Source organism: Chiloscyllium punctatum, chromosome 28 (assembly GCF_047496795.1).
Source record: "Chiloscyllium punctatum isolate Juve2018m chromosome 28, sChiPun1.3, whole genome shotgun sequence".
In the NCBI taxonomy this organism is placed as follows: Eukaryota; Metazoa; Chordata; class Chondrichthyes; order Orectolobiformes; family Hemiscylliidae; genus Chiloscyllium; species Chiloscyllium punctatum.
In genome coordinates, this window is record NC_092766.1 from 7,141,576 (window position 1) to 7,168,059 (window position 26,484).

General features: G+C 41.7%; 1 protein-coding gene across 7 annotated transcripts in view; it reads right to left on the bottom strand.

The window, feature by feature from the left end:
* ash1l (ash1 (absent, small, or homeotic)-like (Drosophila)) overlaps window positions 1-26,484 on the bottom strand; it is a 243,118-nt gene that overhangs the window by 113,405 nt on the left and 103,229 nt on the right. For all 7 annotated transcript variants that reach the window (XM_072548810.1, XM_072548804.1, XM_072548807.1 and 4 more), the window contains one exon: window positions 19,714-23,830. In XM_072548810.1, coding sequence (XP_072404911.1) covers window positions 19,714-23,677 — 3,964 coding nt within the window. In that variant the 5' untranslated portion in view covers window positions 23,678-23,830. The remainder of the gene's footprint in view (window positions 1-19,713; window positions 23,831-26,484) is intronic.

Genomic DNA, 26,484 nt, shown 5'->3' on the forward strand with positions numbered 1-26,484 from the left:
TGCCTGTAATTATTTCACAATGCCCTGTAAGATAGAAACAGTAAAATTCCATATATAGCTTGGAATTCTAATTGCAGTGAAATCCATTTCAACTCTGTCAGTTATCAACTGGATAAAAATAATTTTGTTCTAAACCTCTATCGGACAGCATGTCTTTGAGAAGTAGTTTGTGAACACTTCTGGCTTTCTTTGCAAAGTTTGATTATAGTTTCAGATGTAAATAAAAGCTCGCTGCAGCAAGGTGCCACAGTATTCGGAACTTAGAACAGCAGAAGCAACTGAGAAATATTCAGACATCGGAAACAAACCAAGGTTATAATGACAGAAAAACATGATCTACATGTCACCTGAGGCATTGCAACGGTGCAGAGTTGAAGCATGTTACAGAAGTGCTCGCCCACCCAGATGACCTAATCAGTCACTCCCACCTTTCAGTTTTTGAAATGATCGGAACGAAGCAGAATGAGAATTGACATTCAGTATAAACTTTCAGTATTTGTTTGAAAAATAACGCATGTAATTTTGTTCATTTCAAAACCAAACAAAAAACAACCATGATTGGGAATGGCACTCCTAGCCAATTTCTCCTCTTCCTCTTACGCCCCCAAAATCGATAAGAACAGAGGCTATTTAGGAGTGTGCCATACTCTGTTCTCACTGAACTCAGACAACTCATTCCAGACTGGGGATTGACCCTTGGCCCTATTGGTTTGTGGTTAGTGGTGTGCTAGCTGGTGGCTTTCCTCACCAGGTAAACATGGAACTGCTATTTCATACTTAAAGCCGACAGGGATGGGGGAAAAAAAATGACGCTAATGTCCCCTTCTGATAATGCTCGTGCGGCTTTCAATTTGCCGTGAGATTGGGCCAGTGTAAAGTCACCAGAATTTCACATTCCATAGGTGGATATCCAGTCCTTAGTCGGTATCTCTGGCACAGTGGTTAGCACTGCTGCCTCACAGCGCCAGAGACCCGGGTTCAGTTCCCGCCTCAGGCGACTGACTGTGTGGAGTTTGCACATTCTCCCCGTGACTGCGTGGGTTTCCTCCGGGTGCTCCGGTTTCCTCCCACAGTCCAAAGATGTGCAGGTCAGGTGAATTGGCCATGCTAAATTGCCCGTAGTGTTAGGTAAGGGGTAGATGTAGGGGTATGGGTGGGTTGTGCTTCGGCGGGGCGGTGTGGACTTGTTGGGCCGAAGGGCCTGTTTCCACACTGTAAGTAATCTAATCTAATCTAATCTAATCTAATCTAATCTAGAAGCAAAACTGAGGCCAGAAACTGAATGCGGAACAGACTGCTGTCAAATTCTAAACAAACTAGACAGAATTAGTATTTAACATTTAGCATTTTGCCTTTGGCTCAAGAGGCAATAGAATTGCTAAACACAACCAACTTCATTGAAAACTTAAGATGTGCTATTTTCTGGTCCCAAAGTTTCCTATGTCAGTTAAACCACAGGCACACATGGCTTTAGTTGAGTCACACACTGGTTGAAAGGAATAGGTTTCATCTGACTCACATCAATCAAGAAAAAAAAAGGTTGTGTATTACTTCCTTGTAGCAGTAACTTGGGCTTCAGACAAACTGACCAAAATTACTCAACCAGATTGGAAACCCCACACAGGTTCCAGCATGAATCTTGGGTCTTCAATATCTACTATACTACCCTCTACTAAATTCACAAACAGAGTTAACTCATCACTGCTCATGTTGTCAAAAATATTTTGGAGAGAGAGAGAGAGAGAGAGAGAGAGAGAGAGAATATGAAGAATGACAAATGTGGCCATAAGGGATACGACGGTATGTGAATGCAGCTGTGAGCAATTCCAAAAATTCTTTACTGAGTAGTCTTGTTTCTCAAATGACCTGAATAAATTATACTTGGATAATTTTTAACAGTGCGTTTAAAAATAGCCTTCCTCTCACAATACAGTACAAATTTGTTAAGTTATGGTGGCACAATTTTTGAAAGCAATCTCATGAGCTCCTGTGAAGCAAAAATACTGCAGCTAAAAGAAAAGAGGTACACACTCTAGTAAATGGTCAACGAAACAGCACTGCCTCAATGACATGCAACTTTGGATGGGGCGGGGGGGGAAAAAAAAAAAGAGGGGCCATATGGGAGAGAGGGATTTCAGTTTGTACTGAGTCTGATGGGGTAAGGAAGGTGATTTTGGGGAAGGGGAAGGAGGGTGACAATGGGACAGTACAGTCGCTCAGTGGTTAGCACTGCTGCCTCGCAGCACCAGAGACTTGGGTTCAATTCCAGCCACAGGCAACTCAGTGGCATTTGCACATTCTCCCTGTGCCTGCATGGGGTTCCTCCAGGTGCTCCGGTTTCCTCCCACAGTCAAGGATGTGTGGTTTAGGTGTTTTGGCCATGCTAAATTACCCATAGTGTTCAGTGATGTGTAGGTTAGGTGCATCAGTGAGGGATAAATATAGAGTAATAGGGTAGCAGAATGGGTTTGAGTGGGATCCTCTTCAGAGGATCAGAAGGGGCTGTTTCCATACTGTACAGATGCGGTGATAACTTTTAAGATAGATGTGAATTCAATGACAAACAACTAATCTAAAATCTGATCAAAAATATAACCTGTTCTCCTGGAGAGAGTTAAAATTCAACTGTGAAATCAAAAACAAAGCTAGAGCTTTAAATGTCAGATGACCAGAAACAGCATTGAAGTAACTGACATTATGCTTTGGATTAGAAGCAAATTTCTTCAGTTGAATATAGCTGTAATTTCTCTAGTAGCATGTCCCTCCTTAGCCATATACTTCAACTGAACAAAAGCATTCTTAGCTTCAGGACAGAGCATTTTTTCACTAAGATCTCTGCTTCCAAATTGCTTTGCCTCCACTTGTACTTTGATTTCCCCTGAAGCCTTTGGTTTCTTACCTCAAGACAAAAAAAAAGAACATATCCTGTACTGTACCAAGTGTTCACTTGCTCAGCACCGACAATGGCCTAATTCAGCACCATGTCTTCTAAGCATCAAATTCAAGTCTTGGTTCACATCATCAAGTTCCTTCACTGTCTTGTACTTTGGATTCTGACTGTGTCAACCATATATCCTCTCTTGAATTCTTCAGCCAGCATTCCCACTCTTCTTGCTCTCTCCTCAGACAGAATTGAGTGGCACTAAAAGAGGCTTATCTTGTGTCTACAGAAAAAGCAGGAAGATCAAACTCAAGTAGAGCAGTTAGCAGCAACAGGGGAAGCTGTATAATCCACTTCATTGTTGAAGCATATAGGTGACTCTAGGCTGTTTATACTACATATTTACAAGAATGGTCTGAAGCTGTATTTTATATTGAGATTTCTGTTGATTTGACACAGCATCTGTTGTCGTGTCTCCAGGATCTAACAGATGGAAGAAGTGGTGCAACTTACTCAAGTGCAAACAATGATTGCAGATTGGTTCCAAAACAAGTTGTAATTTCACAAAAATGCATGCTATTTGCAAGAATGTAAGAATTTTACTACAAACACCTACTACATATACAGAAGAAATACTAGGCACATTCAGTGTACATAGTCATGACCATGGACTTCCTATGCATAAAGCAAGGTGACAATCCGCTCTGCCTTGTCTTATGGTATATGTCAATGACCTGGTTTGTTCAGGTGACTGCTCAAAATCAATCCTAGACTTTGGGAGGGTTACAAATGAACCCTCTCAAGGAAAGAGGAAACTAATTGTTTAAGTCAATTCCCTCCGCTGCCACGCCAAACCCACCTTACCCAGAAGCTTACTTAGTCGACCGATATTAGTTTAAAACTCTAGAATTTAAAAGGGGATATGAAAGCAAGACCAGCAGTTGAATGAAGAAGGAAGATCAGACCTTAGCACATTTGGCCTCCAAGATCTTGAAGCTCATTATCTGCTAGTTAAGCTGATGGACAACTTTAGCAGCAAATCTATGAATAACGTAACATAAGAGAGAGGAGAAGTGGACCATCTAGTCCTTCAAGCCTGCTCCGTCATTCAGGACTGATCTTTTTATGCCCTCAGCTCCACTCACCTGCCCTCTCCCCATAACCCTCAATGTCTTCATTGTTCAAAAACAAAATCTATCTTAGCTGTAAAAGCATTGACTGAAGTAGCATCACATACCTCACTGGGCAGGCAACTCCACAGGTTGACAACCCTCTGGGTGAAGTAGCTCCTTCTCAATTCGGCCCCAAATCTGCTTCCCCTACCTTTGAGGCTATGCCTAGTTTCACCCGCCAGTGGCAACATCTTACCTATCCCCTGCATAATTTTATGTTTCTATAAGAGGGAGGGAGGCTTATGTGACATTGAGACAAGATGGCTCAGATAAGGCAATGGAGAGTTAAGGATTAGCTAGGAAGGATTTAAAGAGAGAGTTAAGAGGAGCAAGGAGGGGACATGAGCAGTCTTTAGCAGGTACAGTAAAGGAGAACCCTAAAGTTTTCTACTAGTATGTAAAAATTAAAAGGATGGTTAGGGTAGAAATAGGGCCAGTCATAAACAGAAGTGGGAAGTTGTGTGTGGACCCTGTGGAGATCAGAGGAGTGCCAAAAATATTTCTCATCTCTTTTCACTCAGGAAGAGGAGAATATTATAGAGAAGACGGAGATACGGGCTATTAGACGAGAAAGGATTGAGTTTATTAAGGAGGAGGTGTTGTCAATTCTAGAAGGTGTGAAAGTAGATAAGCCTGATGTGTTTTATCTGAGGATTGTCTGGGAAGCTAGCGGGGGGTGCAGATGGCAGAGCCTTTGGCCTGGTTCTTTGAGTTGTCATTATCTGCAGGTTTAATACCAGAGGACTGGAGGATTGCAAATGTTGCGCCGTTGTTCAAGAAGAGCAGTAGAGATGACCCAGGTAATTATAGACCAGTGAGCTTTATGTCTGTTGAAGGAAGAGTTTTGGAAAGGATTGTAAGAAATAGGATCTATCATCTAGCAAGCAAAATTTGATTTAAGATAGTCAACATCATTTCGTCAAGGGCAGGTCATGTCTCACAGACCTCAGTTTTTTGAGAAGGTGATCAAACATGTGGATGAGGGTTGGGCAGTTGACGTGGTGTACATGGACTTCAGTAAAGCCTTTGATAAGGTTCCACATGGTAGGCCTTTGGAGAAAATGCGGAGGCGTGGGATTGAAGGTGATTTAGAAGTTTGGATTAGAAACTGGCTTTCTGTAAGGCGGCAGCAAGTGGTGGTTGATGGAAAATATTCTGCCTGGAGCCTGGTTACTAGTGGTGTATCACAGGGATCTGTTTTGGGACCACTTTTTATAAATGACTTAGACGCAGACATAGGTGGATGGGTTAGTAAGTTTGCAGATGACACTGAAGTCGGTGGAGTGGTGTACAGTGTGGAATAATGTTTCAGGTTGCAGAGGGAACTGGGCTGAGAGGTGGCAAATGGAGTTCAATGCAGATGAATGTGAGGTGATTCACTTTGGGAAGAATAACAGGAAGGCAGAATACTGAGTCAATGTAAAGATTATTGGTAGTGCGGATGTGCAGAGGGATCTTGGAGTCCATGTATATAGATCCCTGAAAGTTGCCATCCAGGTTGATAGTGCTATTAAGGCGGCATATGGTGTGTTAGATTTTATTGAAACAGTGATTGCGTTCTGGCGCCATGATGTCATGCTGTAACTGTACAAAATGCGAGTGTGGTCTCACTTGGAAAATTGTGCACAGTTCTGGTCGCCCATTACAGGAAGAATGCAGAAGCATTAGAAAAATTGCAGAGGAGATTTCCCAGGATGGGAAGGTCTTATGTGAAAAGACTGAGGGACTTAGGTCTATTCTCAGTGGAGAGAAGGCAACAAAGAGGGGATTTTAATAGAGACATACAAGATGATCAGAGGATTAGATAGAGTGGACAGTGAGAGTCTTTTTCCTAGGATGACAACGTCGGCTTGTACGAGGGGGCATAGCTGCAAATTGAGGGATGGTAGATTTAAGACAGATGTCAGAGACAGATTCTTTACTCAGAGTGGTGAGGGCGTGGAGTGTCCTGCCTACCAATGTAGTTAACTCAGCCACATTAGGGGCATTTAAACAGTCTTTGGATAAGCATATGGATGGCTTCGATTAGTTCACAGGTTGGTGTAATGGTGAGGGCCAAAGGGCCTGTTCTGTGCTGTATTGTTTTATGTTCCACAAGATTTCCCCCCCTCATTGCTGTAAATTCCAATGAATATAATCCCAGTCTACTCAGTCTCTCCTCATAAGCCAACCCTCTCAACTCTGGAATCAGCCTAGTGAACATCCTCTGCATCCCTCTAGTGCCAGTTCACCCTTTTTCAAGTAAGGAGACTGCACGCTGTACTCCAGATATGGCCTCAGTAGCACCCTATACAGCTGCAACATAACCTCCCTGCTTTTAAACTCAATCCCTTTAACAATGAAAGACAAAATTCCATTCATCTTTCTAATTACGCGTCATACCTGCAGGCCAACTTTGTGATTCATGCACCAGGACATCCATGTCCCTCTGCACTGTAACATGCTGCAATTTTTGCCATTCAAATAATAGCAGTTTTTACTGTTATTCCTACCAAAATGGATGACTTCACGTTTATGTCCTTTTGCTAACGCTGTTGGGGAAGGTTTAAACTAATGTGGCAGGGGGATGGGAACCAAATAAAGAGGCTAGTAGACAGTAAGGAGGTAGTAACTGAAGTCTGTAAGGAACTAAACAGTGAAGTCAGTGTGATTAAGGGTAATAGTAAGCAGGGAGCAGACGATGAACACAAAGGGATTTGGTGGTCTGAGGTGCATTTGTTTTAATGCAAGAACTGTAGTAGATAAGGCAGATTAACACCTGGGAGTAGGAGGTTACTGCAATTACTGAGGCTTGGTTGAGGGAAGGACATGATTAGCAACTAAATTTTCCAGGATATCGATGTTTCAGGGGGGATAGAGAAGTAAAAAGGGGTAGAGGAGTTGTATTACGCACAGATAAGGAAGGACACTACTTCAACTGGGACAACACATCCATCCTATGACAAGCCAAACAAAAACACGCACGAGAATTGCTAGAAGTGTGGCATTCCAACGGGAATTCTATCAACAAACACATTGAGTTAGACACCATCTATCACCCTCAGAAGAACAGGAAGTGACATCACCACAGGAAATGACATCACCGACCCAAAGAAACCCAAACATAGAAACAGAAAGCAGGAATTATCAGCAGAGCTTCACCTGAGGCTCACTGAAGAGGGTGACGAAATGTCTGGAAATGAACCTTCCAGCTCAGCGGGCAAACCAACATCCAATTATATTACTGATCAGTCAGAATATCACAGATGTGCTGAAGGAAGGCACTATGGAAGAAGCAAGTAATGAGGCAATATAGGCAGGGCTCAAAACAGGAAGGGTCTGGTAGCAACATTGGGGCTGTACTACAGGCCTCCCAGTGTGTGTGCGAAACAGAGGTACAAATAGGTAAACAGATTATGGAAAGACATAGCAGCAACAGGGTGGTGGTGATAAGAGATTTTAATTTACCCAACATTGACTGGGATTCACTTAGTGTTTGAAGTCTAGATGGAGCAGAATTTGTAAGGAGCATCCAGGAAGGTTTTCTACAGCAACTTGGGAAGGGGCTGTACTAGACTTGGTGTTGGGGAATGAGGCCAGCCAGGTGGGTGAAGTTTCAATAGGTGATAACTTTGGGAATTGTGATCACAATTCCGTAAGCTTTAGAATACTCATGGACAAAGGCAAGTGTGGTCCTGGTGGAAGAGCACTAAACTGGGGGAAGGCCAACTATACCAAAATTGGGCAGGAGCTGCGGAATATAGATTGGGAGCAGCTGTTTGAAAGGAAATCCACATTTGAGAGGCTTTTAAAAGAGGTTGATTAGAGTTCAGGAGGCATATGTTCTTGTGAAAATGAGGGATAGAAATGGCAAGATTAGGGAACCATGGATGACCAGTGAAAGTTAAGAGACTCGCTAAGAGGAAAAAGGAAGCGCACGTAAGTACTAGGCAACTGACGACAGACTAAGTTTTGGAAAAACTAGGACCAATCTGAAACGAGGAATTAAGATGGGTAAAAGGGGTCACGAGATATCTTTAAAAAAACAGGAAAACCCAAAGTCTTTTATTCATATATAAAGAACAAGAAGGTAACTAAAGAAAGCGTTGGCCCACTCGAGGACAAAGGAGAAATGTTATCTGTGGAATCAAAGAAAACGCATGAGATTTTTAATGAGTACTTTGCATTGGTATTCACCAAAGAGAGGGACATGATGGATGTTGATGTTAGGGATAACTGTTTGATTACTCTAGGTCAGGTTGGCATAAGGAGAGAGGAAGTGTTGGGTATTCTGAAAGGCATTAAGGTGGGCAAGTCCCAGGTTCAGGTGGGATCTATCCAAGGTTACTGAGGGAAGTGAGAGGGGAAATAGCTGGGGCCTTTACAGATATCTTTGCAGCATCCTTGAACATTGGTGAGGTCCCAGAGGACTGGAAAAATTGCTAATGTTGTCCCTTGTTTAAGGGATAATCCAGGTAATTATAGACCGGTGAGCCTGACGTCAGTAGTCAGGAAGCTGTTGGAGAACATACTGAGGGATAGAATCTATTCCCATTTGGAAGAATATGGGCTTATCAGAGATAGGCAACATGGTTTTGTGCAAGGAAGGTCACATCTTACCACTAATAGAATTCTCTGAGGAAGTGACAAAGTTGATTGATGAAGGAAGGGCTATTGATGTCATATACATGGATTTTAGTAAGGCATTTGATAAGGTTCCCCATGGTATGTTGATGGAGAAAGTGAAGTCACATGGGGTCAAGAGTGTACTAGCTCGGTTGACAGAGAACTGCCTGGGTAACAGGAGACAGAGACTAATAGCGGAAGGGAGTTTCTCAAAACGGAGACCTGTGACCAGTGGTGTCCCACAGCGATCTGTACTGGGACCACTGTTCTCTGTGAGATATATATATATTTTGGAGGAAGGTATAGGTGGCCTGATTAGATAACATGAAGATTGGTGGAGTAGCAGATAGTGAAGGGGACTGTCAGAGAAGACAGTAGAATATAGATAGATTAGAGTGTTGGACAGGGAAATGACAGATGGAGTTTAATCCGGACAAATGCAAGGTAATGTATTTTGGAAGATCCAATTCAAGAGCAAACTATTCGGTAAATAGAAAAGTCCTGGAGAAAATTGATGCAGAGAGAGATCTGGGTGTTCAGGTCCATCGTTCCCTGAAGGTGGGAATGCAGGTCAAGAGAGTGATCAAGGTGGTACACGGCATGCTTTCCTTCATTGGGTGGGGTATTGAGTACAAGAGTTGGCAGGTCACGTTACAGTTGTATAAGACTTTGGTTCAGCCACATTTGGAATACTGCGTACAATTCTGGTCACCACATTACTGAAAGGATGGGGATGCTTTGGACAGGGAGGTGGTTCACAAAGATGCTGCCTGGTATGGAGGGTGCTAGCTATGAAGAGAGTTTGAGTAGATTAAGATTATTTTCATTAGAAAAACAGAGGTTGAGGGAGGACCAGATTGAGGTCTACAAAATCACAAGAGGTACAGACAAGGTGGATAGCAAAAAGCTTCCCCCCCCCCCCCCCCCCCCCCCCCCCAAGTCTTTGCCCACTCAATTAAACTATGAACCTCTGCAAAGTTTCACTGTCCTCTACACAGTTTGCCTTATCACTCATCTTTGTGTCATCCAAAAACATTGACACTACAGGTGGTCTCCAACTCCAAATCACCTATGTAAATTGTGAATAGTTGTGGTCCCAACACTGATCCCAGAGGCACACCACTAGTCACTGATCACCAACCAGAAAAACATTCATTTATCCCCACTCTTCGCTTTCTGTTCGTTAACCAATCCTCTATCATGCTAAATCATGGATCCAGATCAATTTTCTTGGTTTAATATTACTGACAATTCAAGAACCACAAGGCAACAACAGGTTTCCACTAACAGGTTCCTATGAAACGTGGCTCAACTTTAGCACCAGGCTCCCAGAGAAAACAGACTTCCTGTTTCCATAGTACTTAACGATAATGAGCAGACTTGAGCAGTAGACAGAGGAAACATGCAGCCATCTCACAATAACCACCAATAACCGACAATTAAGAATACCTTCAGTTGTGCCAACTACTGTCAGAATCAGACAGCATGTTGTATACTGAAAGAGTCTGTTCTGATATAATATAATAGTGCAGTTCCTGTGAGATCCCGCGTTATAAGAAAAACCACATAATAGCAGCACCATTTAAACCAATGAGACCGGAATCGCACAACAGCCAATATAGGTAAGGAAAGTTCATGTTCTACAAATAATGGACTAAATTCTTCAATCGTGTTATAGTCAATTCACATTGAAGAAACACGCATTATAGCAGGACTGACTGTAGGTCAATAATTAAATAAATGATTCAGCAGATCAAGCCATCATGAAAAGCTGTACAATGGTGTAGCGTGTTTGCATTGACCTGAACAAATCAAGAGTCCATTTAGGTGACATTTTTCAGCAGCACATGAAAACTATACCAGATAGTAACATAAACCTGCAAACAAAGTTTGTTTATAGTAGGACAGAATGCTCGGCCTAGCCAGCAATGAATTGCTATTTGTGACCCATAGTGACATAGGGTCTAAGGCAGATTAGGTCAAGATTACAGATATCCTTCCCTAAATGACCTTAGTGAACCAGATGGACTTTTATAACAGTGGTTAAAAGTTAACATTGGGCCATGACTATTCATTCTAGATTTGTTTTTTCTCCAACTGAATTCAAATCTCACCAGTGCCGTCTCACACACAGGACACACTGTGCACAGGGGCAACCAGCACAATCTTACACCGCTTAAGTGTGTGCATGTGAATATTGTAAAAGGAAATCTTTCATCAAGTTGAAAGACAGATAGATTTGTCTTCAATAAATACTGGAATTTTCTGTTACAAATGTCCAAAATGGAGAAAATCTTCCAATATTGTTTGCTAATTTTTCCTTACTTGAACCCAATGAACTTCACTGCTTACAGTTACAGGAAGCTTTAAGGATCTTAGAGTGAAAAATATATTTTACTTTCCGGTCTGGAGAACATGCAAACCAAACTGTTCAAAACTATTTGATGGAAATTTCACAGACTGGGAGAAATAGGGAGGAGGAAGTAAGCCAATAAACGACATGGATAAGAACTGGGGAGAAAATGCACATTCCACTAGTTGGAGAACAATCCCAAGTGAAGTGTCTGTGCAAGTGAAAGGAACCCCTAGCTTTTTCAAACAACTCACTACAGAAGTGTGCAAAGCCAAACTGACTGCTTTTGTTATTTCTCTTGACCACAGTGAGTCAGCTGTGGTTCTGCAAGTTTCTGATAATTTGAACCCACTATTGCCACAAGCTGTCTCAGCATGCAAATAATTACAGGGACAAACTGCCAACGTTTAATGAATAATCATACTTTCGGCATGACTCTTTCCAAGATTAGGATGGGCTACAAGCACAGTTGGAAGTTTGGCTGATATACACAAGGAAAGAATTAGTCTCATTTGTTTGTTTTCTATAGTCTGTATCAAGGCTACAACTGTTCCTGACTTCTTGTTCATTCTCCCTCATCTCTCAGACGTTTCCACCAAAGAGGCGAGTGAGACAGTCCAATGCTGCAGTGAAAGCAACTGCGTGAACGTGTAATAGCAGGCTGTGATATTTCCTCCCACTGTTACCGTCACTTGATGTGGTCACATTGCCATTAGGACCCAGTCTTCAAAATAAGAAAATCCTTTCTCATGATTAGATGACTGGAATTAAAGTGATCCAGTTAAAAATAAATAGAATACGTTTTAGACTTCAGTGTGTATTTATTACTTTATTCTTTCATGGAACATGGGCTTAACTAGCAAAACCATTTACTGCCCATCCCCTAAAGTAATTGGTTTGTTCAGCGATCTCAGAGGGTAGTTAAGTGCTCTCGAATCACATGCAGATCAGACCAAGTACGGATAACATATTTCCTTTTCTAAAGGGTATTAGTGAACCATCTGATTTTAAGCGACCGCTGAAGGCCAGTTTTCAATTCCAGAATTTTTACTAATTGAATTTAAATTCCATTAGCTGTTGTGGTGGAATTTAGAGTCATATAATATGGAAACACTAGGTAAAAACAATGACTACAGATGCTGGAAACCAGATTCTGGATTAGTGGTGCTGGAAGAGCACAGCAGTTCAGGCAGCAACACACCTTTTGGCCCAACTTGCTGACCAGGTTTCCTCAAGTAAACTTATCCCATTTGGCCCATATTACTCCTATCCACGTACCTGTCCAAATGTCATTTAAATATTATAATAGCACAAGCCTCTACCACCTCCTCTGGCAGCTCATTCCACATATGCACCACCCTCTGTGAAAAAGCTGACCCTAAGGTCCCCTTTCAATCTTTCACCCCTCACCTTAAACCTATGTCCTCTAGTTTTTGACTCCCCTACCCTAGGGAAAAGGCCTTGGCTATTCACCTTATCTTTGCCCCTCGTATAACGTCTGAACAAGTATTCCCAGAGCATTAGCCTAGGTTTCTGGATTACAATCCAGTGGCATTACCACTACACCACTGCCAACTCTATTAACACTGATTATCCCCAGTAAAATACCACTTTAAACAGGGTAATTCATTGATGATGTGCAGAGTTTTCAGTTTCATTTGCAACTCCCTAGATACAAGTGGCAATATCCACACTGATATGAGACTAGTAACATTTGAGTCACACAAATGCCAGGAAATGGCAATCTAAAAACAAGAGGCAACCTAATCATCTCCCCCCAGCATTCAACATTGTTAAATTCTCCACCACCAATATCCTGTCCATCACCATTGAACAGAAACTTAATTGTATCATACAGAGCAATGAGTATAGGGGTTGGGAGGTCATGTTGCAGCTGTACAGGACATTACTCAGGCCACTTTTGGAATATTGGGGGGGATTCTGGTGTCCCTGTTATAGGAAGGATGTTGTGAAACTTGAAAGGGTAGAGAAAGGATTTACAAGGATGTTGCCAGGGTTGGAGAATTTGAGCTATTGGGAGAGGCTGAACAGGCTGGGGCTGTTTTCTCTGGTGCGTCACAGGCTGAGGGGTGACCTTACAGACGTTTATAAAATAGGGTGAATCAACAAGGTCTTTTCCCTGGAGTGGGGGAGTCCAGAACTACAGGGCATAGGTTTAGGGTGAGAGGAGAAAGATTTAAAATGGAACTAAGGATCACTTTTTCGCAGAGGGGGGTGCATGTGTGCAATGAGCTGCCAAAGGAAGTGGAGGAGACTGATACAATTACAGCATTTAAAAGGCATCTGGATGGGTATATGAATAGGAAGGGTTTAGAGGGATATGGGCCAAGTGCTGGCAAATGGCACTAGATTAGGTTAGGATATTGGATCAACATAGACGAGTTGGACCAAAGGGTCTGCATCCATTTCAATGTGCCTGTTTTCATACATCTCTATGACTCTATATAAATACTCCAGCTACAACAGGTCAGAGATCATTAACTCGCCTGTGACCCCCATCTACAAAAGGCACAAGTCAAGAATGTGTTAGGTTCTAAACTTTTGTCTGGACAAGTACATTTCCAACACATGTAGCTCAACACCATCTGGCCAAGGCAGCCACTTGACTGGCACACCGTTCATAACTTAAACATTCACTCCCTTCACTGGTGGCACCCACTGGTACCAGTGTGCCACATATTAGGTACACTGCATATATGTATATATACAAAGGCTCCTTTGACAGAATCTCCAAGCTTGCAACCTCTACCACACTTTCCTCCAGGCTGCAAACATTTGTTAATTGGAAATATATTGTGATTCCTTTTTAGGTCAGTCAAAACCCTGGGCTTCCTCTCTGACAACATTGTGGAGGCATCAACTAGAGATTTAGAATGGCAGTTCAACACAGAGGGATGGATAATAAATGCTGGCCTTGCTGAAGCCCAGATCTCAGAAAAATTAGAAACAATTATACAAAAAGGAGAAAATATACCTGGGGGAACACTTTCAACCTATGTGCATTCACACGTGCTGACGTTTCCCACCTGAAAACCCATGGCTTCAATGTAGTTGTTTCTCCTACTCCTGACATGATCTGCCTACATAGAGAGATATTCTCTGAGCCTCACTTTCTCCCTGTTAGAGCAACAGCCAATGTTCAGCCAAAGTAATTGGAAGCCTTGAAAATCTCTCAAGTTGACAGCGTGTTTTCCAAACTTTATTAACAGATAGCAATAAATGGGAGGTACAAAGACAAAACTACAGGACACCGAGCATGTTCTCCTTAAGGAAGAGATCTGCATGGCTAGGGTGCCATGCTGGACCCAAAGCAGCAGCATCTAGGGAATCAATTATACTGAACTGTGTCCAATAGTAAGAGGACTGGAAGGGCCTTTGTGACTAGTACCACTTTGCGTTGGCCATGCAAGTCACTGCTTATTGTTTCAATTACTTTGCTGCAGTGATTTAGCAAGCATCAGCCAGCAGCAAAGGTTAACGTTGCACTCAAGACATGATTAATAATATTGTTCTACAAAGTTTATCCAACTCCAGCTGCTGAAGGATGAGTAACAATATCAATGCTGTTCCCCAAGGTTCGCGTTGTGACCCACAGCACTATTACAGACAAAAGGATAGTTAAAACCTTGCGCCTGATCAACAGCATATCGCCTGTGATACAGATGCAAAGCAACCTGTATGATTCAGAGCTGCTACACTCAAATTGAGTAAGAGCATAATCAGGACATGATTATGAAGGTTTCCAAGGGCTACATCAGAAGATGAGGTCACAAGTGCAAAAGAAGCTGGAAATAATTTAATATTCAGTCCTTTCAGTGAAGGGACTTTTTGAGTGTTAAGAGGAGCAACAATGTACAAAGTTTGGCTAATACCAAATATACATTCGGTGGTGTTATTTCAGAAATAATACAGCCTTTTACACCACAGCTGCAATAAATAATGTGTCAAGCTTATCCTTTTGTTAAAATTATCAGCTGTTACTCAGTTGGTTATTGGTCAAAGCCCCATGAAAATAAAAAGGGGCAAAAAGCAGATATCCATGGATTTTTAAAAATATTCTTTCACAGGATCTGGCTGTCACTGGCAGGATCAGAATTGGTTGTCCATCTCAAATGCCTTGAGTGGCTTGATAACCCATTTCAGAGGACAATTAAGAGTCAACCACACTAATGTCACATGTAGGCCAGACCAGGTAGATAGCAGATTTCATTCCCTAAAAGAACGTGAGTGAACTGGATGGTTTTTAAATAATATTTATAATCATTAATAATCTCACTGAATTTTAAATTCCGCCAGCTGACAAGATAGGATTTCAACTCATGTGTGCAGAGTATTTTAACAGGTCCCTCTGGTTTCTCATCCACACATCCAGAACAGTAGTTTCTGCTTAAAAGGCACATTTATATCACTGACGTGTTTCTTGACATCAAGCTAATAGTAATGTTCTGTTCACATGACTATCCTCTATTGCTAGGTTTTGATTCAGCAGGTGGCAGGAAAGTTAAGTGCTACTCCCCTTACCAGTACCTCATCCACATCAATATGTCTTTTCAGTGCCAAAGAAACAGACTTCACTGCAACGAGTCCCATCTGAATGGATGACTGGCTTTTTTTCTACAGATCAATGGGACATTTCCTGTTTAGTCAATGGTTAAAATATGATAACTATTTCTATAGTAAATGACAAGGTCAACTTTACAGCAGCAAGGCTGCACAAAACTGTCATATTCTTCCACTTGAATGGAGCAAGTGTGTGTACGATGATGAAAGCTCCCAATGGTCTACAGATGGAAACATCGAACCGATGAGCAGAATTCAAAGGCTTAGCTTTATTCACTACTTATCATAGAAAATCAGCCAAGATCTTACTGAATGGTGGAATATACTTGAGGGGCTGAATGAATGATTCCTGCTCATTTGTACATTTGTATGATCTACAGAAGTTGCTCCATGAACTTTAATGTTAGAAACCACATTAAAAAAGGACCTTGTGTGTGACAATGAACTGAAATCACTCAATGATAAAGTCATGCAGCATCACTAAGGAGTACACAATGTGGCATGGACTCAATTGCCTAAACGACTTTTTTTGTGCTTTAAATGATTCCATGATTCCATCAATCATTCTTGTTTAATACTCTCTTCAACATACCCCCACCTAATAACCAACTCTCGACAGTTTTCCAGGTCATTTGAAGGCATCAATTCCCAGAAAATTCAATGGTGCTGTTCAAGGCTACAATCAAAACCTTGAAGGATTCAGCATTCGTTGAGAAGGAGATACGCAAAAATGTTTTGAATTGCCTTCTTTTGGAATAAAATCTTGCACCCAGATTCACGAATTATACCCATTCCTCCTGAAATCACCCTATCAACCTCACCTTTGAAAAACACATTTGATAAATACCAGCCACTGCATAATATGCATAAAACCTATAGAAAGAGCTTTTAAATCACATGATAGTACATTCCAAGCATCAAAATAACCTCCAAATCGTTATCTTTCCTGTAATTTCTTTAGAAGCATTGTGGCATAGTGAGAAATAAAGGTGTAATTAAATTTGCAGGTTCAGGTGACTTCATTCAGGGAATCAAAACTCCAATTACAACCGTGATGTTGGTACATCTACCAAATAGTTGCTATGTACGAGTATACAGGCTGTTTGGTACACTTGCATTCCGAATTTAAAAGCTTCACATATAACATTAAAGAGCATTAACAATTGTAAATTAGCAAAGAATTGTTAAATTGAGAAGCTTTTTAGACTTAAAACTTTGTTATCCCTGCGGGTCCCCTCCAACAGGTTCACCTAAGTTCTGTGCTTTTACCCAACGTTATTCAGTATTTTTCTTCCAAGAAGTGCATGCTAAATTAATTTGACGATAATAATCAAGTTCTCAGGCCCCACCCCATAAGCAGCTGGTCAATCATTACTGCCACAAAAAGAACTGTAGGCATGTGTGTAAAGGGAGACCCCAATAGGAGAATAGCTTCAATTCGCTTTAAGTAAAAGAGAGATGTCTCAAACAAGGTGATGACGCAGGCAATGGAAAAAGCAAAGAATTGAGCAGGGCTGGTTGAACTAACACTGATACAGGCTCCCACTGTTGTGTTGAGCTGCAGGATTTAAGCATATTTTCCTTCGGATGATTCTGCAATCAGTACTTTGCTGGAGTTGCATATCTGCACTATGGACAAGAGACAAGTAACCACGACTGCCGGTGTCAAACTAACCCATTATCCAAGTGATCATGAATTGATGTGCCTTCCCCTGCTTGATGGGTCAGGTATCATGCCTCCAATGAAGTCTCAATGTGCAGGAAAGTGCAGAAGTAAATACCAAGTACAGCAGCACCATCTCGTACAAAGTTGCTCCAGAATGAGTACAGCCATAATCTCTCTCAACGCAAACAGCATGTACCACAACAGCTGAACATTCCTACTTAGCGTTAACATAATATCAAGAACTATTATGTTGAGCCAATGTACTATTCTGTTTTGAAATAATACCAAACATGTAACAAATAATCTGTAATTTTCAGCTACCACAGAGGTAGTTTGGAAACATTTTTGGAAATGATCTTACCATGGAGTAAACTCTTTCCCATGATTTCAAATTCATTCACATCAATTCAAACAAATGCATGGGAACACAACGGTTCTTAAAGATAGGGAACGTATTAAATAAAAAGGGACATATCTTTAAGACAAGTTTATACAGTTAAAACCCTCTGCAGCCTCTATTAGAAGTTAAAATAATTCTGGAAAACAGTTTCTACTGACTCTGGCGGATCAGACAAACAATATACACTAACCACATTATCAAATTTCAAACTGAAATCAACATGAAATTGTAATTCACTTCCTAGTAATCCCTTCTTGTATTAAGGAAAATGACAAAGCTAAGACATTGATATGAAAATCCAGTCAAAGGACTTTAGATAAACGCCTGAATAATACTGAAGAATTGAATACAATGTACGTGATCTAATTCACAAAAGAATGAATTATGGAAGAAGTGACATTTTTATGGAAGAAGTGACAATACAAATGTTTAGATTATACCGAACTGATAAACAGGAACAGGGGGAGTTAGCATCCAGAATCCATACCACCATTCAAATGGAGCACGGCTGACATGTACCTTAATTCCCCTTCTGCACTTTTTCTTCTACCTCCCACATGCATGCCGACAAAATTTTAGTGATAGTGAAGTATTGACAGCTTCATTGTATCAGTAAGGGTGATGATATGAAACAGGTATACCATGGGTTCCCCCCGCCATGCCCTGTCCTACCCCAATCCAAGTCAACAGGATCATGGCTGATGATCTCCTTGAAATCCACCTACAACCCATGAAGAGAAGAAATTTCTCGTCTGAGCCTGAATGGTTGACCTTGCATTCTAAGATTGTGACAACGTTCTAGATTCCTTGAACAGGGAACATTTTATCATCATTTCTTCTGTTAACAATCTTTGCATGTGTGTCAATGAGATGACCTTCCATTCTTCTACACTCCATGTAATACAGGCCTAGTCAAGTTAAACTTCTCATGATAGAAAAAGAATACAACTAGATTTCTACTATCCTCATCTGAGTAACTGCCATGTCAACGACCTTGCTCCATTACGAAGTTTACGAACTCTTGCTCTGAACGCCCCAACTAAAGAAAAGAGATTTTTCCATATTCACCTTTGAACACTTGAAACACTCAATCACACTCTTCAATTTTCTAAATGGAAAGTTATACAAGTCAACGTTCTGAAAGATGTTCTGAAAATTTAACACATTAATGCTCAATGTCATTTGTTTTATTACTAGATTTCTGACCAAAGAAATTGTACAAGGTCAGCTGCCAGCAGTATATATTTCCAAAAAGAAAAGTTCACCTATTATTGAACAGAACCTTGTAATTTACAAGTTACTTTAATTAATCCTAAGCATGTCTTTCGTTAAGTACAATTCTAAAAGGAATGGCCAGGCATCAATATTACGCACATGCTCAGCACTTCCTTCAGGAAATTCTCTTCAACAACATGGTGTATGCAAGTGAGGGTGGTCTCTATTTCAATGCTGAGCAAACAGAGAAATATATTTTTGTGTGTCACACCACAAAGGCACCATGTGCCAATTTTAGATGTCAGAACAGTACCACATATCAATTACCAGATTTTACTCAGTCCAGCATGAACTATGAAGGTAACCTTTCAGAGGATGAATGGCATGGAATTTAAGTTCACAAAGAAAATCAAACATTGAGGGCAGTACAAGCAGCATAATATTAAATTCCACCAAAGGCTATTTCTTCCCCTCAAGAATTTTTCTGCGGAGTGGCACAGTGGCTCAGTAATTAACATTGCTAGGGAGGGGTTTGATTCCAGCCTTGGATAACTGATTGTGTTGCGCTTGCACATTCTCCCCATGTCTCATAGGTTTCCTCTAGGTGCTCCAGTTTCCTCCCACAGGTGAGGATGGACTGGTCATGATAATTTGCCCCCAGTGTCCAGGGATGTGCAGGCTAGGTAGATTAGCCATGGGAAATACAGGGTTATAGGAATAGAAGGGAGGTGGGAGTCTGGATGGGATACTCATTGGATGGTCAGTGTGGGCTTGATGGGCCGAACGGCCTGCTTCCACACTTTAGGGATTCTATGATTCTATAACTCTATACATTCCTACCTGGTGGTGTCTGAGAAGTTCTTTCACTGGAAGGTGGCCTGTCTCTCCTTATTAACCTGTTCGGCACGCCATCCTGAGAGACATTAAGTTCAGGACTGTCAGACTGCTTCTTTCGCCCCATGCCACTAGACAGTTTGCTTGGCTTGTAGCTTCCTATTACACTTGTAAACAGATTGGTATGTTCTTCACTGATGTTTGATTCTGAACTGGGCATGTACCGCTCTGAACATGAACCCACTGACCCATCTGTACAGTCTATTTGGAGAGGAGTCTGCAATCCTACAGAAATGGAACCATGCTCTGTTGAGTCCCTTCGGGCCCACTGATCCCCTCTACTTAATAAGCCTTTTGATGAGCTCAAGTGGGAGTACGGCATATGGCACCTGTGTTTGTCTTTGTGTTTATGTCTTTCTGACATGGCTTCCTTCCCGTAGGTATACCGTCGTAACAATGAAGGATTAACCGTTAAGCCATCCACAGATGGCGCAGTCTGTTCAGAGGAACGATGCTCCCGATGCTTGTGTCGATGCTTATGCTTATGTTCATGCATCCAACTGTAAGCCATTTCTGCTGGAATGCTGGCATAAGTGCCCATAGACAGGAGAGAAGTCCGACTGCCAGCCAAGAAAGCCTCTGGTCTCAGAAGTCTGTGTTTCTTTTTATGGTACTTGTTGGGGTTCAGAAGCAAGTGACCAGTATGCATATATGAGGGAGGTGGCATTGTGCTGCTCAGGGAAGGGGGAGGAGGAGGGGGTGGTGGATATAATGTTGGAGGATAACGAGCATAATAACCTAACCCCAGAGGGCCTGCTGAAACTGGGGTTGGAGAGTAAGGCATACTGTATGAAGGAAAGAAGCCACCGTTTGCAAGAGGAAAACCCAGGCTGTGGACAAAAGGGACTTCAGCCATTGCATCTCGCATTTTTGGAGGCCTTCCCCTCTTCTTCTTCAGTTCGGGCTTTCGGACATAGTGCATAGGGTCAAAGGGGAAAGGTGGATGGGTATAAAAGCTGCCAAAGTTGATTCGGAAGATAGAAGGAAGGATATCCCTTGGGATATAGTGATGACTTCGATGGGTTATTCTCAATTCACTCCAGCTGGTTATTAGTTCCTCCAGTTCAGCTAGAAAATTAGGGTCTTCTTTGCTCCTCAGCTGTAAATACTTCTTTTTCCGTTTCCTTTTCTGCCGCTTAAGTTTGTCATAGCTAAGATAATCATGTGTTCTACGTTTGCATTTGTGTTTATGTTTCTCTTTCAGCCCAGTTAAAACAGCTGCACTCTCAGGCGGTATTACAGAGACATGATCAAAGGAGTACCTCCGTTTCCTCGGTCCACAGAACTTCTCAGCCCTATCTGATGTGCTGTTGTTGTCTGTCCCGATGCCACTGTCACTTGGAATGGTCTCCTCGCTATGCGACTCACTGATGGGTGAAGGAGTAGCCTCCTTCAATGATGTCAGCTCACACAAATGAGACGGGGAGTTTGGCAGCAATGTTGGGGGTGAAAGCTTCCTGCGTCCTTTGGAGACCTTCCGCATTGCGAGTGTTTGCACCACACTGCCTTTACTTCCGTGCAGATTTGGCACTGGGGTTGGTTCAATAAACCCAGCATCACTGCTGACAGGACTCTGACTTCCACTCACCCCTGATGACTGGGAATAAGTTGGTGAAGGCAGGACATCAGGAACATTTGCAACTGCTGACTGTGAGAAGTTTGGAAGGACTTGCCCAAGTGTTGTAGTGGGTGTTGGTGATGTCATCTTATTATCAATAGACAATGAGCTACTTAGAAATGGACCATCTAATGAGATTTTGGGCTTTCGGCCCCTTTTCTTGCCTATGTAAATAGTTCCTTTTTTACTAACATTAATTTGTTGGCCCAACTTGGAGCCAAATGTGGCAGTGAGAGTTGAGACGGTATTATTGAGTTTTGATTGCACTTTCCCTTTACTACTAGATCCATTTGCACTCAAAAGGATCTGGTTCAGAAGCTTTTTCCTTTTCAGCGTTTTCATTTTGTTGATCTTTTTGATAAATTTCTTGTCTAAAAGTGTTTTCATCAATTGCCTCTTCCCTTTCTTCATAGATTTGGAATCTGTTTCACTCCCCAGTTCAATGCCATCACCAGAGGTTATTTTCTGCACATGTTCTACTGGCTTATTCTTTACTTCACTTGTGTCAAGCCCTCTGTGCTGTGCAACCTCTGGTTCAGTCTCCAAACTATCTGGAACAGTTAACGGCGTGGAGAGGAGTGAGGCAGGCACTACAGCTTTGGCTGTGGACATCAGCTGCTTTTTAGGCCGTCCCCGCCTCCGTTTTTCTGGAAGAGAGTCCTCAAAACTTGGACTGGGTACAATTTCAGTTTCTGGTTGAAGGATAGGAGGTTCTTTCTCCCTAATAAATTCTTTCGTCTTTGACATCACTGAAAATACTTTGGAAGCAGGAATCTTTAAAGTCCTACGTGGAGGCTCTTCAAGTTGTGGCATAGGGTCAGGTTTGGCTCTGCTTCTTTTTGATTTATGAACATTTAAATTACCACTTAATGACTGGGAGTCTTGAGAACCATTTTTAGAGACTTTATCGTCGTGATGAGCTTGCAGTGATATAAAATGTCTCCCACTCTCCGTTTTCTGGGGTAGTGGTGGTGAAATGCAAGCTTTAGTTAACTTTGGCAGTCGGGGCTTAACGATTTTCGTTTCAGTTAAAACTGGTGAAAATCCTGTGTTTCTGATCATTTGAGCCTGGTCACTATGCATTTTTTGTTCTGTTCTATATGGTGCGGTTTTCAATAGCCCGGATGAGACTATGGATGAAGGCAAACATTCACCAAAAGCAGCAACAGTGCTGCTGCTACTTGTAACCACTTTCATTCGCGGTCTCTTGCCTTTCCTTTTGTTTACAGGTTTAAGCTGGAGAGAATTAGGGACTGGACAGTTTTGGTACGTCCTTTGTAGCTGTTGGTGGGCCACTCTCAGCGTGCTAGGCTTGAATGAGGATTTGTTGTTCAGGATGCTTTTGAAGCTAGCCACAGTGCTCCCAGCAGAACTCGAAGAATCAGTTTTAGGCACTGGAGAAGATCCCAATTCACGACTTCCCCCTGTTAGTTGAGTGAAAGCCTTCATGCTATCCAAACGTGGTGGCTGCAAACCACTTTCACTCATGCGCTCAACTGTCACAGATTCTGCACTGAAGCTGTGAGCATGCAGCTTGAAACCGAAGTGAAGGGGTAGGTTGCTCGATGCTGGCTGACTTTCAATTGTTGGTTTGCTGTCTGACTCCGAAATGACCAAGACTGGGTCAGGTTCTAACTGAGGAGGAAGAGGAAACACAGTACTCCTGTTTACTGAAGCTGCAGGCCCTGCTGGTGAAGGTGCAGATGGGGTCCCTTCCACCCCTGCACCACTGGTGGACCTCCGCCCATAGATGTCCGTGCTAGTTGTAGTTCTATGGTCTGTTGAAGTGCAATTTATTGTAGGTTGCTTATCTAGTTTCGGGATCATGTGCTCTGCTTTTTCTGAAGGTGGGGGCCTATCATGCCGGGGTGAGATTCCTTCACTACACAACACTGCATCGTGCCCCGGAGAGTCTTGCCTTACCAATGCTTTCTCTAGATTGGATTCCTTATTTGTTTGCATTAAAACAGTCTTGCCACAAGTTTTACTGTGGACAATGTCTTTTGTACATTGTGGAGCCTCCTGCTCAGTTAAGTTCACACTCTTGTAATCTACGTAGTTTGGAGTGCTCAAGTGCTCCTTAACTGAGCTGGCAGCAGCAAGGCTAGCTTTCAGCTGACCTAAGTCTTTGTTCATCACCATTCCGTTGCCAGCTCCTTGCTTCCTAAACTTAGTTCTGGAAGACTTTGATGCCGGACAGGTACTTTTTAGCATTGCTGATTTCTCAACCAAAGATGCTTCACCATTCATTTGTCCTTGTTCTTTTGTGTCAGCATTTCGCATGTTTCCCATGCTACACACAGCAGCTTTACTACATTCAGAGTGTTCCAAACTCGAAGGAAGGGGGTTTCTCACGTCACCACCTGTTTGTAGGTAGCGATTTTCCTCCACTGAAGGTTCAACCGTCTTTATTTCTTCAATTTTCTTGTGCAACTTCAGAGAACCCTGTGTACATTGCAGAAAAAAAAGAAATGGTCACATGAGGCTCTTCACCTGATACAAGCACAGTCAAGTGTTTCTGTTCATTGTTAAAATCTATTCAAAAGTTACAATTGTTACCCAATATTCCCAACTAACATTGCCCATTTTGAAAATTCCCTTAATTTCAAAGCTATACCAGTAAAAATTGCTGAAAAATAAATGATCAAAGGGTTAACTCAGTGCTGTCTGTAAGATGGACATACAAAGGATAACAACTAAAACATAACAGACCTCAGATTGAACCAAAGCAATACTGGGCAATATATCTTAAGATTTAAATAATTAAAAAAGGATCGTAACATTAGAAATGCTTCAAAAGCAACTTTTGTTGACAATACTGGTTGAAGATATTAAATGAAACTTTTAAATCTGACTCTTGATTACTGGACTGAGGTGAATATGATTTCCTCCTAACTTGGGTCTTAGACTTTTCTTTGCTATTTTGTACCAAAAAGGAAGTAAATAGTGAACAGTGAAGCCAGCATTAAGAAAAAAGGATTAATTTGACGTGGAGTGCCATTGTTGGATTGTGATGGACAAAGTCAGAAGTCACACAACACCAGGTTATAATCCAACAGTTGTATTTCAAATCACAAGCTTTTGGAGTGCTGCTCTTTTGTCAGGTGAAGATCAATTTGAGAAGATCAAAGCTACAGTCTTTGTCCTTCATGACGTACTTTCCCCTCCCCTTCAAACTGATCAGACAGTTCATGACCTCCAGCATTCCATTTGACACTGAGCTGAGCATGTGACCTTACACTCTTTCCATCACAAAGAACCCTCAATGGTATGACCTGACTCAACAAAACTGCTAAAGGTTCTCATCCATTTCTGTGTCACCAAATTTATTCCAATGTTCTCCTCGTTGACATTGCTTTTCAAAGCCAGTAAACATTAGCTCACACTGAACTGCATTGCCTGTTTCCGATTCCACATCATCTCCCACTCAACTATCTGTTCTCCACTCGCTCCCTTCCATTTCTCAATGCTTTAGATTCCATCCTCACAAATGCATCAATGGCCTTGTCGCTCCCTATCACTGTAACCTTCACTGTGTACAATTTTATTCCAAAACTTGCAGTGCTGTGAATCCAATTTCAATTTCTTTGCCATTCATTGTGAGGTGAAGAACATACATAAACCTCCACCAACCACGTGCGTTATCAAGGTTGCTCAACAAAAGAACACAGTTGTGTGCCACAGCACAAAATACATTATATTCCATACAAAGCCAAAGCATTGTGTAAGAAGAAGAAATATTTGCTGAACAAGCCTGTCATATTGCAAGAATAGTTTAAAAGCCCACAACGTCTGCAGCAGCTGGCTGATTAAAAAAAGACAAATGTCTGTGGCAGGTACATCTTCAATTCATACAGCTGAAATGATCTTTCTACACCAGGGGGCATTTGACATGCCTCAGTACTGCTGTGTTCAGTAATCAGTTTTCATAGTCATACTCTTGATCCCAAACCTGACTGGTAGCACAACACTAAAATCCTGCTTCACAACTTTGAAGTCATGTGATCTTAGGCTATCTTCGCCGATTCACAAAGGAAACGATTTTCCAAGCTGGTAGATCCACGACTGAACAGTAGATATTTTTAAAGATTTGTCTAGTAATTGATAGCATAGATTACAGTCAATGAGTTCCATGCAGAATCATCTGTCGAGTAATTACTATTGCAGAATTTCAACGTGGCCCACAAGTTACCGTGCACATAAAAATCTCCCTGCTTGTATACCAAATAAAAAGAACATTTGTGGAGATAAGCACCTTCCCAGAAAGAGAAATGGGGGAAAAATAAGTCACATCTTACTTTTACTCACATTCAAATTTCACATTTCCTCCACACTTCGAACTCTTATGTTCCTCTAACACAGCCCCTACTCCCTTTGCCCTTATCCCCTGTTATGCAAATGAGAAGTAGACCACTCAGCCCCTTGAGCCTGCTTCCCCCCTTTCCACAAGATAAAGGCTGATTTGGTTCTTTTACATTCCCACCAACCCCAATAACCTTTTGCCCTGAGCTTATCGAGAATCTACATACCTCTGGCCTTCAAAAGTCTCAACTTACAGGACCCTGAGGAGGAGAGTTTCAAAGATTCCCGATTATCTTTGAGATGAAATTTCTCCTTAAATGGGCAACCTCTTTTTTTAAAATAATGACCCCTAGATCCAGACAGCTGCGTCTTCAGCTGCCTGGGTCTTAAGCTCATCTGTCACTATCTGACCACCTCCTTTAAGACTCTCCACAAAGCATACCTTTCAACCCAAGCTTTATCGCATCTTTTGTAATACCCTTTCTTTGGCTGGATGTCAATTCTTGGCTGTTTGTCTTTCTGTTCACCATCCTACATTAATAGAAGTCAATGCTCTGCTAAATACCATCAGAACTGTTCCTGTTTGCTCCGATAATATTTGTAATCTCCCCCCTCTCCCAGTGCTCAAGGATTTGCATTCCCAATTTTACCTGATACCTACTCAGTCTCATTAGTTTGCCTAAAGAAAAAAAACTCTCCAAAAAAAAAAGTTTAATTTTCCAAGAGATCAAAGCTATAAGTTAAAACTGAGTTCTTATTTTGGACAATGGCTGAAAAGTTTTGTTTTGAAAGTGAAA